Source organism: Pinus tabuliformis, chromosome J, assembly GCF_031772625.1.
Source record: "Pinus tabuliformis cultivar Carrire ecotype Pingquan chromosome J, CPIR1, whole genome shotgun sequence".
Lineage (NCBI taxonomy): Eukaryota > Viridiplantae > Streptophyta > Pinopsida > Pinales > Pinaceae > Pinus > Pinus tabuliformis.
The window spans coordinates 1,470,197,191-1,470,213,194 of record NC_142295.1 but is presented as its reverse complement, the minus strand read 5'-3'; the positions used below and the strand labels follow the sequence as shown (position 1 = coordinate 1,470,213,194).

General features: G+C 39.8%; 1 protein-coding gene across 4 annotated transcripts in view; it reads right to left on the bottom strand.

Annotated features, from left to right (window-relative positions):
• LOC149232921 (mediator of RNA polymerase II transcription subunit-like protein) overlaps positions 1-16,004 on the bottom strand; it is a 114,557-nt gene that overhangs the window by 96,328 nt on the left and 2,225 nt on the right. For all 4 annotated transcript variants that reach the window (XM_089379549.1, XM_089379552.1, XM_089379551.1 and 1 more), the window contains exon 3: positions 2,340-2,452. In XM_089379549.1, the coding sequence (XP_089235675.1) occupies positions 2,340-2,452 (113 nt within the window). The remainder of the gene's footprint in view (positions 1-2,339; positions 2,453-16,004) is intronic.

The window sequence follows — 16,004 nt, the reverse complement described above, 5'->3', positions numbered from 1 at the left end:
CCGGTCCATAGTAAGACCCGTGCTGACCCGCGGGTCTTATGCAGGTCATGCTTCACTGGTAAATACTAAATGGAAACATATATATCAGTCACAAGTAATTATCATGATCAGAAATTCTAGGATTATATTAGAATTTCAACAAACAAATGGTTCCCAAGACTTGGTGAACCCATTTAGTGCCACATTTGTTATTTCTTCCTCCAATTTCTACAAGCTGCTCACACACTTGGGTGATCTTCATGAAGTAGCTAGTCACATTCCTTGATCTTGATATTTGGATGGATCTTAATTTATTATTATAGATCATCTTTTCATTCAAAGTGTCACTCTGAAATAAATCCATTAGAGCTTTTAACATTCCCCTAACTGTCTTCTTTTCTGCCAAGTGAGGGAGCAAATGGTCATTCACGGCATTCTTGATGACTCTTTGGGCTTTAATATCCTTCTTTTCATGGGCTGCCAACAATGTTGGATCTGTTGGTAGTTGAATCTCCTCATTAATGATTTCCCAAAGATCATTCTCCTTCAATAGCAAGGTAACCCTTGCTTTCCAGGGTAGGAAGTTAGAAACCCCATCAACCTATCCTCAAACCTGAGACTGGTAGCTGCCATTTCCAGATATAGAAAAATAAAATCATTGTGTACTAAACCCTTCTAACACACACAAGAAAATTATTGTTGTTTTCGGCCATGCAAATTTAGAAATCGTCTCCTCTTCAGAAATGCTCTCCTACCATGTTAATTTTCTTATCCCAATAAAGGACAAATTGTTTCCTAATAATTTTCCTTGCTATTCTAATTTAATCTTTCAGCTTGTTGAACAAAATGTACTACTTCCAAGACCATAATCACTTCATTCAGCATCTTCGTATCATAGCTTGAAAGCCTTGACATCTCCTTTTATTATTGTCAAACAAAGAAACAAATTGATTCTTCTAGAATGAATTAGGAATACTACTGGGAATCCACATTTTTCAAAGTTTGCTCAAAAGCAACAAATGATATTGAGGCATAATAGCAACCAATGCTTTATTAAGGAAACTCCAAAAGGTTACATCTAAGGACATGCTGTGAAGAATCTAATTGGTGACCAACACACATGATGTCGGTGGGCTATAGTTTGCACTCAAATGGATGGAGAATAACAATGTGAAAAACTTGCTAACATGCCTATCAAGTAACAAGGTTTGAATTCAAAGAAAGAAAGAAAAAAATACCTCATCAAGGGTCACTAAATTCAAAAAATTGAGTCACAAAATTTGTCAATTATATTGTTACACTACTTGCCATAATTTCCTTTCCCAAGAAACTATAGTTAAGTTTAAATGCCTGCATAACAACGTGATCTAAAGAAATTATGATGAAACATACTTCTAGATTATACATAAATAGTATAAAACCCTAATAAGAATATTAGCTCCAAAGTCAAGAACAAATCAACCTAGCTTATGCACTAAATAGTAAAAGCTATTATAATTCTACCTGCTAAAATTCAGTTTTGTATATATCTTGGAATTGAATGTAGTGGCAATTCTACCTGCTAAAATTCAGTTTTGAATATCTTGTTGATCAAATGATAATGTCATTTTTATGAACAATTTGTCCAACCATAGAAACCATTGAAACTCAAGAAAGTTTTCCAAAAAATACGAAAACGTTATGTCTAAGCATACTAGTAAACAACTACATACAAGAAAATTTGTCAATGTTTTATATCAGCAGATGGCGTAAATGGAGAACATCATTAGATTAACAAAAAACTATTTTTGGACAAGAACAATACATCAATGATGTATGGTGTCAATGAATATTAACAAATCCGTTGTATGGTCTAAAAAATATGTTAAAGTTATGAAAAGTTATCACCATTAAGATATCTAAAAGGGCTGCATTATTTTGAGAAGAGTCTAAATAGAGGTTATGACTAAATATGATGACATAAAAAGTAAACTTGTGGTATTTAGAAGAGAGACTAAATATCACAATAGTAGTGCTTGAAGACAAAACCCCTCACGTACTATGTGCGTTTTCCAGTCAAGCATGAAATCATGATCAATGTGTGTTTATTAATGGGTGGATAAGGCTTTAGTAAATATACATCTGTAGTGCATTTTTGTTAAGGGTGTGCCCTGTGGACACTCACAATTTGCATAAAGCCACCTCAAGGTAAATAACATTAAAAAAACCTAGATCCTAAATCCTCCACAACAATAACTTAATTAAATTCAAACGATATAGGGGTAGTGAGGAACATATAGACCAGTATAATGAAGGTGGGATAGTTAAAATTTTAAATCAAATGCATGCATAAGGTTATCTTTCTCAACTCTAAAGGGTACCTTTCTCAATGCCTCCTCTTTGCTAGGTTGATTTTGATGTTGAAGGCGAATGAAGTAGAGTTGAAGTTTTTTTGCTGCTTCCATAAAGTCTCGTGCATGCCTCTCCACATCAACTGTATGAATATAGTTGCCATATGAAAAATTTCAACATTAGATCAGTACTAAAAATGAGTAAACTAGAAGAATTATAACAAGCGCAAAAGAGTGGCCTCTATTGATTCCCTCATTTTGGCCCCTTTAGGGAATGCATGAATGAGGAACTAGGCTCAAAAAAATAAGGACATTAGGAATTGAAGAAGCCAAAGTGATCAAGGAGTGTCAGTGATTTCAGAGCCTGCAGAGTTGGTTGTACTTGTATCTAAAAGGAGAGATGTCTTAAAGAAAAATGTAAACACAAATAAATAATTATTAGAATAAAAGAACAAAGAGAAGGATTTTGAATCTTGACATACTACTAAGTCACTTATATGAAATTATAAGATAATTTGATTAATGTCCGTAGACAACCAAAAGAGTAGGTCAGTGGGACTAGAAACTAGAAAGTACGATCAAGTATAATAAAACTGCAAGAATGTAAAAGGCTACTCCAATAAGTAACAAATGAAAGATATAAGAAATGCTCCACCAAGTTTCCAAGATAGGGGATATGGGAACGAGGAACGTATTTTAGGGATGTGTTGAGTCACTCCCCAAATTTTGGGAACCCTCATGGGAAACATGGGATTTTCCAACATAGGGCACCTTGTCCAAGAAACATGAGGGTTTCCAACATAAGGGACCTTGTCCAAGAAACATGAGGATTTCCAACATAGGGGGCCTTGTCCAAAATTCTAGGAAAATAAAAATTTAAATATATGAGAAACAATGATAAGTCACAAGCATGAACAATGAAAGCATATAATAAATACTCATATGCACTTTCTGTTTTTGGTTTTTTAAATTGACTCTCTAAGGTTATAGGACAAAAATGATGGGGAGATTCCCAAGAGTTCCCCACAAAAGGGAAACATACCCCGTAAGTTTCCTCTAGTTTCTCCAAAAGGAAGATGTTGAGAAACATCTTGCACTAAGTTTCCTCATCCCAAAAACATGGGAGCATGAGGGATGTGCCCCCCACCCAGGGTAGTGTTTCCACATGTAAAACTATATACAAGTTAAGAAATACAACAAAGAAAAGGGAGAGCCACTATATATTAGGAAGAAGCACAATGGGTTAGTTCAAAACTTCAATCAATTGTCACCAATATTGCTAGCATTTGCCTAGTTTTGAAAACAAGTGACCGGTTCAAATCCACCTAGGTTAGGCATACTACTCTACATCGATATGTTTACTAGGGATGCCATCTATGAATATAAAGAAGAATCCCTTTGGTTTCCCCATGAGGTTTTGCTTGGAAAATAAATATATCACTAGGAAAAGATGAAAAAGTAGAGAGAGGGTAAGCTAATCACTAAGAAGGCAGAAATACAATCCCATATGATGTTGTCTAAGGAGAGTCTACATTTGAGAGGGCCTAGTTTTGCAACCCTAAGAGGAGCTTGGAAACAAAGACTCCTAATATTTGAGGTTGATGTGAAGAATCTACTAACATGGGTCTTGATTGGATTGCCAATCATGCACGTTGAGAATGGTTACTCCCTTGTATAGCAGTAACGATAGGTCATTTGACCCACAAACACAAGGTTATGCATAATCTCATTGATCCAGTGCACTATATGCCCAACTCTAGTTTGGATTATGAATCATGCACATTGAGAATGGTTACTCCTTTGTATCCCAGTAAAGATGGGTCATCTGACCCCCAAATGCAAGGTTATGTATAGTCTCATTGATCTAGTGCACTATATGGCTACATCAATGGGTCTGCATGGCACTTAGTACTTCCAAACATTGAAATAGGATGAATAAAAGAGGAAATTGAACATATCAGAAAAGGTCTTGAAGAATAGAATCCTGCAAGGCCTATCATCTAAGAGTCGCCATCTCATACATAAAAAGACACAGGCACCTCTAATCCAGATGGAAAAAGGTGGACAAGGATATCTAAAGTCATAGAATAGACAACGATATCTCCCAAGGATCTCGTAATAAATGGGGCACCTAAAACTGAAATTGTTAAAATTGACAACTAGGGCCAAACTCCATGTGGATCATCTTATTTATGGCAGCTGATATCTTTCTTAGATCCCTCTCATCGAGAGGTGTAGGATTGATCTAAAGATCATCCGATTCCGATAAGTATTCATGGAGATATGAATTTATTTGTGTTATGGGACAATTCATCAAGGTCGGCCAGCAACCAAATAACCCCCACGTGTGCTCAACGTTTTAGTATAAAAGGAGGTGACTTGATAGTCATTTGATCACACATTGCACTCTTGATTTCTCTCCACTTGTTTTGGGTTTTAGTGGAAGAGAAGTCTAAGAGGAGGAAGCCCTAGACGCAAGAGGAAAGGAGCCTTACCATGAAGCCTAAACGCAGTCTTATGATGCCCTAGCTAATCGCAGTCATGCTCTAATCTATACGTTGTTTTGGAAGGGTTTGAGAAAGCCCTTAGATGCAGCAAAAAGGGATAGGAGGCCCTCATATGCTGCCCTAACCTGGTTGTCTAAAGGATGTCAAACTGCAGTCTTAGCAAAGGATATCTAAGGCCTATACACGCTGCCCTAGCCGTAGGTCTATCATGCCCTAGCCGTAGCAAGTAGAGGCAGTCCTGCATGGGAGAAAGAGGATTGTTTTAGGGCCAAGTTTGTTGTAAGGGAGGTCGAGGTAACTCCCTAGAGGGTTGAGATAAGGGTAGACTGTTTCAGCCTGCGTGGAGGTGTTCTTGGGTGCAAAACTCCTGGTGAAGGGCAGTGTAGGCTGCTGTGGGTAGGCCACAAGCCCTACGAGCTATTTGGAGGGCAACGTAGGGTGTATTGAGGGTTGTCTATGCCCAAAGCAACAGTGAAGGAAGCCACCACATCTCCAAGGGTAGGCCGCAGCTAAGGAGGGTTGCTTGGTGACTGATTAGGGGCTATTACAGCAATCAATATACACCCTAACCAATCATAGTCATAACAGCAGCAAACACAAACTTAGACACCACCTATCCATTGTAAGTTTACAGTTCTGAGAATGCGTTTTCGGTGCACATCTTGGCCACAGTCCTGAAGATTACCCATGCTGAAAGGAGAGGTCTCTTCAGATTTTTTATGAGGAGATCCTAATCGCCATCACAAGAGGTTCTTATCAGCAGTTTAGAAGGGCTATACTACGTTGGCTAAAGGAACTGCTACAGTAATGAGAAACCTCCCTATCTTGATGAGAAGAAGCTCCTACAACACAGATCAGCATTGTACATGTTGATGACAGTCTTGTGTGTATCCTAACGCTGTGGGATCATAGTCTATCTTGCTGCTGGGCTAGGCCATAGGCCATAGCCAGCAGCTACGGCAGTGTGGCAGCATGACTAAAGTAGTGTGGCAGCCTAAGTCACATGACACGTCCCTCAAAGTCTCGTGTCACCGTATTTCACGTGTCGGACACGAAAACTGCCCTAAAACATGTCGAAAACGTTTTTCTTCGTGTCCTCCAATCAAGACACTTGTTTTGGACGTGTCGAAAACATGCCCTAATGTTTTTGGTTCTTACGACACGTGTCCCATGAAAAGTGACATTTAAAACCTACAACATGGTTTATTTTTGGGTTTTTTTTGTCATTGTTCGCCACCAAAGTTGAGTTTGCTCGTCGTTGGAATCCAATCTGTTGTGCAGTGTGAGGAATTCCATCAGATTCTAGCACAATGCTCACAACTTCACATCGACCTGGACCTGGAGATGTAGGAGACAAGCGTTCGCATGCTTTGCTGAGTTTGGAGCACTTAAGTTTCTTGTAAGTTGTGTTATAGCCTACGAAACTTAACTTAATTATACACGAGTGACCACATATAGATCGTGTGTTGAAATAAAAATCCTAGCTCCACGTCATGTGCTCATTGCTCGCTACACCTTCGAGGTCTAAAGGGAGGGAAAGCTCGATTAACGCTCTGGTCAACAATGAAGTTTGAACACATATAAATTTATAGTTCATAAATTTATGTGAAGTTTGAACATGATCAAACTTGTTTGAAGTTAATAACAAAAATTATTACATGAACAATGAACATCATTGATGTAGTAAATTAATAAACTAACTAGTAAATTACTAAATAGTAAATAGTGTATACTAAATAGATATCATCATGATTCATATCTATATGGATCAAGCACTATATTTCAGTATTTTTCAATATATATATATATATATATATAAAACGTGTCCCTCGTGTCTTGTTTTCTGAGCCACGGATGAAGCTCTTTGACCAATTGCTACATAGACACAGATTACATTTTGACTCTTTTGATTAAGAATAGTATTTGTAGACACTGCTGTCTTGGGGTCGCTGCATCTCGTGTCGAATACTCGTATTTACGTGTCCTTCGTGTCTCGTGTCCTCGTGTCATGTGACTTAGGTGGCAGCATGACAGAAGTAATGGTGCAGCATGGTGTAGATCAGTGTTGTTGGACATGGTGCAGCAATGGTACATGGGAAAACAATGGTACATGGGACAACAATGGTACATGATGCAGTACAGTGATGGGTACAGTCATGATTAGTGAAGCATGATGAAATAGAGCATAGTGATGATGGTGCAGCATGGTGCAGCACAGTGAGGTACAACATGATGATGAGGTGCAACACAATGATAGGTGCAGCATGGTGATGGAGTCACCTTGGAGAATTAGTTGAAGCAGCATGTCTTCAACTGAGTTCAGCTACCTCATGTATCATCTTCTTAGAGATGATCTATGCTTCTATTTAGATAAGTCAAAGTGTTGACTTTTGTAGTAAATGTACTATCTCTCTCTCTCTCTCTGCTGAACTATTGAAGAACATATAAGAAGAATTGATCAAGGGTTTCCCCACATTGGGGTTTGTCCCTGGCTAGCACCACATCTTGTGTCCTCTTGTCTTGGCTTGTCTTCTGTTATTTATGTTTATGTTCTATCTGCAATTTACTATTATGCTTATGTGATTGCTAATCTGGAAAAGATATTGAGCTAACTATGAAAATTGAAATAAATTGCTCTAAGCATAGAACATACCTAAAATTAACATGCTATCAGAGGTGAGGTGAAGACAAAGCCCAAGCAAGAGTGAAAGAGCAATCACCGAAGACAGTTGGGAAAGGACAAAAGGCTCAATAGATTCCTCATCCCTCTTCAAATTCACCAAGGGTGAAGTCGAAGCAGAGAATATGATCAGAATGGCGCAACGGAAGATTTTGATGGCCTACCTAAAGATCACTTCAATGGGAAGTCTGGATCTTAGGGTGGAAGGAAAAGCAAATGCCTTACAATAAGTTCGGCCATTATGCGAAGGAGTGTTCGAATGGTAGGGACACATCACTTGATGATGATAACAATCATTCCAAGGATCAAGGGAATGACAGGTAATGCAGGACATCAAGGGAATGGATGACTCTTCAAAGAAAGCAAGGATCCCCATGTATGAAGAATCAAATGTTGTTTCTAATAAGATAAAGAAGCATTATCTTATAGTGGCCCTCTCCTCCAAACTCTTTGGGAATCTGGCTTATTGATTGTAGTGCTTCAAGGCACTTCATCGGATAGAAGGGTGCTCTCTCTAAACTGGTAGAGATGGAAACAATCGTGGACTTATACTTGGAGTCAATGCCACCTATCCAGGAAAGGGTGTAGGAAATGTTACCCCTCAATTGAATGAGGGTAACTCGATTCATTTACAAGAATCTCCTTTATGTACCTGATCACAAGAAGTCCATTTCAGCAATGGAAATCAAAGGTTTCAGGGTGGCATTCATCGATGGAAAGGTACGTGTTTGAAAATAGAATTTTCAAAGATGCTTTTACTTATGGGTTCAGGGTTGGCAATTTGTATCAAGTTGCAGGAAGTCCATTGGGGACCATGTCAGTTGAAACATCTCATTTATAGCATCGGAGGTCTGCTTATTATGGGACCCCACCCGATGTGAATCAGATGGTGACAGGGATGCCTGAATTCAAGCAGAGCATGAAGATACATGTCGAGATGTGCCAAAGGAAAAATATTACCAGGGGACCATTCCCCTCATGTAGCAGGTCCACAGGTTTGGAACAACCCAAGGGGTTTGAGATTCATGATCGGGAATCTCATGTATGCATGTGGAAGAAAGCCCTCTGTGGCTTGAAGCAAAACACCCCGGGCTTGATATGAGAGGATTGATAGCTGTCTAATGAAGCTGAGATTCACTAGGAGTGAAGCCGATCCAAACCTTTGCTTGAAGGTTGTGGATGATAGTCTTCTCATACTGGCACCTTCTGAGGGTGACCTCTTTCTGACAGGTGCAGACCCTCTCATTTGCAAAAGTAAGAGGGAGTTGGATTCCGAATGTGGAATGGTGAACTGCAAGCCTGTGACTACCTCAATGGAGCTTAACTTTCAAAAGTTATGTGGTAGGGATGTCGAATCTGATTTGGGAAATGCCTCTGAGTTTCATAAACTCATTCTAGCATTGATGTTCTTTGTGAATTCCCGTCCGGATATATGTTTTGCAGTTAACATGTTGAGCTCATATATGGTTCAGCCTCACTGGATTGGTGCCAAGAATCTTCTGAGATATCTTCGGGGCACAATGGATTGAGATACACTGCCGGAAATGTGAAGATGAATGATCATTCGAATACTGACTAGGCAAGCAGTGTGGAGGATCGCAAGAGTACTTCTGAGTGCTAGTTCTCTTTGGGTTCTGCCTCAATATCCTGGATGAGAAGGAAGCGGAAGTCAGTTGCTTTAAGCACCGCTGAGACCAAATACATAGCTACGAGTATGACCTCGTGTGAAGCTTCCTGGTTGAGGAAGCTCTTTAGTGAGTTGTCTAACACATGATGGATACCACTGTGATCTTCTGTGACAACCAGAGGGGGGTTCGACTGTTGAGGAATCCCGAGTGTCATCATCACTCCAAGCATATAGACATCAGGTACCACTTTATCTAGGATATGGTACATCGATGAGCAAGAAGGCTCCATCGCATTGGGACTGATGTGCAGGTCGTAGACATTCTGTCAAAGCCCCGAGGAAAGATCAAATTTGTGACTTTCCAGAACGACTTGGATTCGTTGAGAGACCCTTTTATGAGGGTCTTGTATGATGCATGCATTGAGCTCTAGGAGCTTCGGGGGGCTTGGGGTACTTCTTGGAGCAACAAGCGACCATAGGGCGACTCACCCTCCCCTAGTGGTGTGCTATGTACAGGGTGAATGGTTCAGCCTTCCCCTGTGATACCCCGTGGCAATTTGTGGGCAGGATGAGTAGTTCTCCTGTCAAGGCATCCTACCCATGCAGTCTAGGACTCATGGGAAGTACCTCTCATTTGGCCAACAAGTAGGAAAATGGGGTTAGGGACCATAGTAGTACCAATGGACGCATCATGTATCTACCGTATCGGCGTACTCCCTATGCTAGGATCACCGATATTGATCTGGGATCAATTGGAACTGACTTCGGGTCAGTAAGAGTGATATAGCTCACTCTCTCTTGGAACTGATCTAGGATCAGTATGAGTGGTTTGAGACACTCTCTTTTGATATTGATCTAGGATCAATGAAACTGACTTCGGGTCAGTATGAGTGGTTTGAGACACTCTCTTTTGATACTGATCTGGGATCAATGAAACTGACTTCGGCTCAGTACGAGTGGTTTGAGACACTCTCTTGTGATATTGATCTGGGATCAATGAAATTGACTTCGGGTCAGTAAGAGTGGCATAACTCACTCTCTTTTGGAACTGATCTAGGACCAATAAGAGTGGTATGACACGCTCTCTTCATATGGGACTGACTTTGGGTCAGTAGAGAATTGTATGAGACATTCTCGATCAATTCTTCTTCTTCACACGCTCTCTTCATATGGGACTGACTTCGGGTCAGTAGAGAATGGTATGAGACATTCTCGATCAATTCTTCTTCTTCATGGTTCAGCAAAGCAGAGCAGTGCCGGCACTGATGGCAAAGATACGACAATCTGGCAGATGGATCAGTCGATGGAGTCCTCCCTAGTTGAGAGGGAGTGTTAAAATTGGCAACTAGGGCCAAACTCCATGTGGGTCATCTTATTTATGGCAGCTGATATTTTTCTTGGATCCCTCTCATCGAGAGGTGTAGGATTGATCTAAAGATCATCCGATTCCAGTAAGTATTCATGGAGATATGAATTTAATTGTGTTATGGGACAATTCATCAAGGTCAGCCAGCAACCAAATAACCCCCACGTGTGCTCAATGTTTTAGTATAAAAGGAGGTGACTTGATAGTCACTTGATCACACACTTCACTCTTGATTTCTCTCCACTTGTTTTTGGTTTTAGTGGAAGAGAAGTCTAAGAGGAGGAAGCCCTAGACGTAGGAGGAAAGGAGCCTTACCATGAAGCCTAAACGCAGTCTTATGATGCCCTAGCTAATCGCAGTCATGCCCTAATCTATACGCTATTTTGGAAGGGTTTGAGACAGCCCTTAGATGCAGCAAAAAGGGATAGGAGGCCCTCATACGCTACCTAACCTGGCTGTCTAAAGGATGTCAAACCGCAGTCTTAGCAAGGGAGATCTAAGGCCTATACATGCTGCCCTAGCCGCAGCAAGTAGAGGCAGTCATGCGTGGGAGAAAGAGGGTTATTTTAGGGCCGAGTTTGTTGTAAGGGAGGCTAAGGTAACTCCCTAGAGGACCAAGATAAGGGTAGACTGTTTCAGCATGCGTGGAGGTGTTCTTGGGTGCAAAACTCTTGGTGAATGGCAGTGTAGGCTGTTGTGGGTAGGCCGCAAGCCCTACGAGTTGTTTGGAGGGCAACGTAGGGTGTATTGAGGGTTGTCTATACCCAGAACAACAGTGAAGGAAGCCACCACTTCTCCAAGGGTAGGTCGCAACTAAGGAGGGTTGCTTGGTCACTAATTAGGGGCTATTACAGCAGTCAAATATACCCTAACCAGTCATAGTCATAACAGTAGCAAACGCAAACATAGACACCACCTATCCGCGGTAAGTTAACAGTTCTGAGAATGCGTTTCGGTGCACATCTTGGCCATAGTCTTGAAGATCACCCACGCTAAAAGGAGAGGTCTCTTCAGATGTTTTATGAGGAGATCCTAATCGTCGTCACAAGAAGTTCTTATCAGCAGTTTAGAAGGGCTATACTACGTTGGCTAAAGGAACTGCTACAGCAATGAGAAACCTCCCTATCTTGATGAGAAGAAGCTCCTATAACACACAGATCAGCATTGTACATGTTGATGACAGTCTTGTGTGTATCCTAAGACTGTGGGATCATAGTCTATCTTGTTGTTGGGCTAGGCCATAGGCCATAGCCAGCAGCTAAGGCAGTGTGGCAACATGACTAAAGCAGTGTGGCAGCATGACAGAAGTAATGGTGCAGCATGGTGTAGATCAGTGTTGTTGGACATGGTGCAGCAATGGTACATGGAGCAACAATGGTACATGGAACAGCAATGGTACATGATGCAGTACAGTGATGGGTATAGTCATGATTAGTGAAGCATGATGAAATGCAGCATAGTGATGATGGGTGCAGCATGGTGCAGCACAGTGAGGTGCAGCATGATGATGAGGTGCAGCACAATGATAGGTGCAACATGGTGATGGAGTCACCTTGGAGAATCAGTTGAAGCAGCATGTCTTCAACTAAGTTTAGCTACCCCATGTACCATCTTCTTATAGATGATCTATGCTTCTATTTAGATAAGTCAAAGTGTTGACTTCTATTGTAAATGTACTATCTCTCTTTCTCTCTGTTGAACTATTGAAGAACATATAAGAAGAATTGATCAAGGGTTTCCCCACATTGGGGTTTCTCCCTGGCTAGCGCCACATCTTGTGTCCTCTTGTCTTGGCTTGTCTTCTGAGATTTATTTTTATGTTCTATCTAAAATTTACTATTATGCTGATGTGATTGCTAATCTAGAAAAGATATTGACCTAACTGTGAAAATTGAAATAAATTGCTTAAGCATAGAACATACCTAAAATTAATAGAAATGCTCCTCAAACTCCACCTTTTGCAAGTGTCATAAATTACATAACCTCTCTTCAAGTGGAATATGATTGTTAGACTCAACCCAATCTTGATGATAGTGAACACTAAATTGTTTGAGTAGGAACCTAGGTCCAATGAGCAACAAAGCCAAGGGTACTCAAGGCAAAGAATAAGCATGTCCCTTAGCTACAAAAAGTACTCCAAGTAAAGGACCATCTTAGAATAAGAGCCCAGGAGGCAAGATCCAAGTAGTTATATGTACTCTCGATAAATGTCTTCTCTAACAACCATTTTGATCCCTATTTGAGGAGAAAGTTGAGGCTAGGGGTGTCCAAAGAATATCTCAAAGGGAGAGTTGCCCAATAGATACATCAAGGCATCAAAGAAACGGGGAGGCTTCATAGAACCAACCGAATCTCCATCTTGAGGGGCTAGTAGAGGCAATCTCCATTGAGAAGCAAAGGGCCAAGTAGGGGCATCTCTCATGCCCTATAATCGATTCAATGGTCCAAAAAAAGAGGTCCAAAAGTGCTCTCAAGGCACAAGGGATGATAACCAAACTCACATTATACAATGGCTTGTGAGACCATCTATGTAATAGACATTTAAGTATATTATATATAAAATAAAAATATAATAACCATTTTTTCGAAGAAAACCTAAATAGATGGCATCCATAGTCAACCTATCGGCATAAACTAGTGCACCCTACCCAAGGAGATTTGCACAAGACACCTAGCACGGACCTATCCAAATGCCCAACAACATTGGCAATAACCAATTGAGTTAACCCATCAAACTAAAATAAAAATAATGACATACAACTATATAAACATAAACAATATAACATAATATAAAGATATAATATAATAAAGATACAAAGGTTGGCTAGTAAACATAAAAAATAACCCATTCATATTAAATACAAACATTAATCCACTCTTTGCAAAAGACATAATCATTCATGACTTCTCCTTTAGCAAAGAAACTTCAATGCCTGAGAATTTGCATGCAACCATACCTAAACTTTAAAGCTTTGCTTAAGACAAAATACCCATTGAATGATTTGCATGCCATCTATATAAGAATAGAAATGACAATCCTCACATGCATGAAGTTTATGTCCCTATCTACAATAGTAGTGCACATTGTTGAGAAATCAATATGCTAGTAGATTAGGGTTAATTCCTCTTACTTGATAATTACTTGTGAATGTTTGCTGGCTTTTATTACTTTTATTATGTCTTCTTCATCAAGCAATTACCAAAATGTTAGGTACATGAAGATCACAAAGAACACAAAGATGTAGCTCCGAGCCAGGGTAAAACCCCACAAGGGGGAAAACCCAAACAAATCCTCTTCTTATAGAATCAAATCAAAGTGCAATATCCAAGACCCAAGATCAAGACAAAGACTGCCACATAGACCCAATTCAATGAAAGTCAACACTGGTCAAACCTCAACAAATCTGGTCAAATCTCAGAATTCAGACCTGCAATTTACAGAATCTGCACCAGAATCTTCGCATGTGTGAACATTAAGCAAGAAAAAACAACCGATTTTTTTCTCCTTCGACTTTTCTTCTCTCTCCCTTGCCTTCACTATTTTTCTTCTTCTATTTGGCACAGAAATCGATGGTGTGTGTGAGTGATCAAATGAGATCAAATTGTCTTCTATTTATAGTTGTCCAAGAGGTTGAATAGGTGCTTCTTCTAGGCCGACTTGTCCAGACAGGGACGACTTGGTCTTGTGGGTGACAAATTGACTCTTTTGGCTCAAAATAAGATATTTTTTATTTTCTTACAAATAGTCCAAATGAGACTTTGAGTCATGACAAGCTCTCTTTTGACTCAATAAACCCTAGAAGCATGAAGAACATGCTTTAACTAATAATAATAATAAATTTCTTTTTCTTCTTTTTGCTTTTACATGAAATACATATTGATACAAGTACAATGATAATTACGAAGACAGAACCTAGTTACATTTTCAACACACATAATCACATGTGTGTAGCCTGAACGATCCACAAGAACAATGCTAATTGAAATCTTCCAAACACAATCAAAATGGACCATCTTGAACTAAAGGAATATCGAAAACCTCCAAGCATTGCTATGATGATATCAAGTTGAAAAGATGAATGGTTAATCTCGAGGTTAACACTAGTATCCTCATTCACTTAGAATCCTGTTTTATGTTTGTAATGTTTTTCACATGTTGACTTTTGTAATAGGAGATTTTTGTAGCATGTTATGAATGGCTTATAATGAACCATGCTTCATTTGGATAGAGTAATGTGAGGATGATAATCCCCCTTATTGCTATTGTTGTTGTGTTGACTTTTCATCTAATAAACTCAATTGTTGCTAGATTAACATAACCCCTTTCATGGCAATGCTTAACATAACCTTTAGCCTTTGAAGGTAATTTTCTCCTATAAAATTCAGCAGCTCCTATTGCCCTACATCTTCATGCATTCGCCCTCTTTGATCTATTCTTCCTTGATGCCCAAGTCGTGAACTGATTACACACTTGGTCTTGGGGTTTTTCTTCAATTTTTCTTCTCACACCACTCGTTATTCCACATATACTACATCCATTCATTTTTCTTAGGCTTAGTCTTCACTAAATCATGCTGTGCCTCCACTCTGTAACCTTAGCAATCCTACATTTTTTGGACAGTCCCCTTGAGTTGGAGAAGAGCCAGCCAAAAAAGAGGACGAGCAACTGTGGTAACAATGGGTAGCCTTCCCAAGTGGCACAAAATCAGTCCCTTGATGCTTGGGACTTCACATCATGTGGTGGTGCTAGATTTTGTTACAACAAGTTCAATAAACGTAGACGACATGGTGGTCAGCACTGCTAGTTGTGAATCCATTTTACTTCAAAAGCTTATAGCAGAGCTGACATGTGAGATATTGAAGCCTAATCTGGTCTACTATGACAATAACAACTGTATCAAATGCTGTGAGAATCCAGTATTCCATGACCAGTCCAAGAACATTAACATTATGTACCATTAGGAGGGAGCAATGCCTTTAGACTCTAGAGTATGTTCAAATACATCAACAAGTTGCAGATCTCTTGACTAAACCCCTATGAAAGGGAATGTGCAAGGTATTTAAAGAGAGACTGGGCTTGTGGAGAGCACCTTCCTTGCTTTGGAGTGTTAGATTTACTTTGTTTACATTCTTCTCAACAATACCAAGGTGCACTCAGCCAACAGGTACAGCGGCAGTAAGGCTGCATTTATTGCAGGTTTGTACAGCAGCAGTAAGGGTGCATTTATTGCAGGTTCGTACAGCAGAAGTATGGCCATCGTTTGCCTCAATTCCTGTGTGAAGGAGGTGCAGTTATGTAGGAGAATAAAGGACACATGCATGCATGCACCTCTGTAAGTATATTTTCAATTTTGCCACTAATTTTATTTTAGTTTACAAGCTGTCCAAATTTTGACATTCCAGTTTTGCCTCGGTTCAGTACAATTTTAGAATGCATACATGACGTAATCTTAGACAGGTGCAGATCCCTAAGTTGCCTAAGGCACTTGCATGGGTAAGTTTTCAGTTTAGGTAG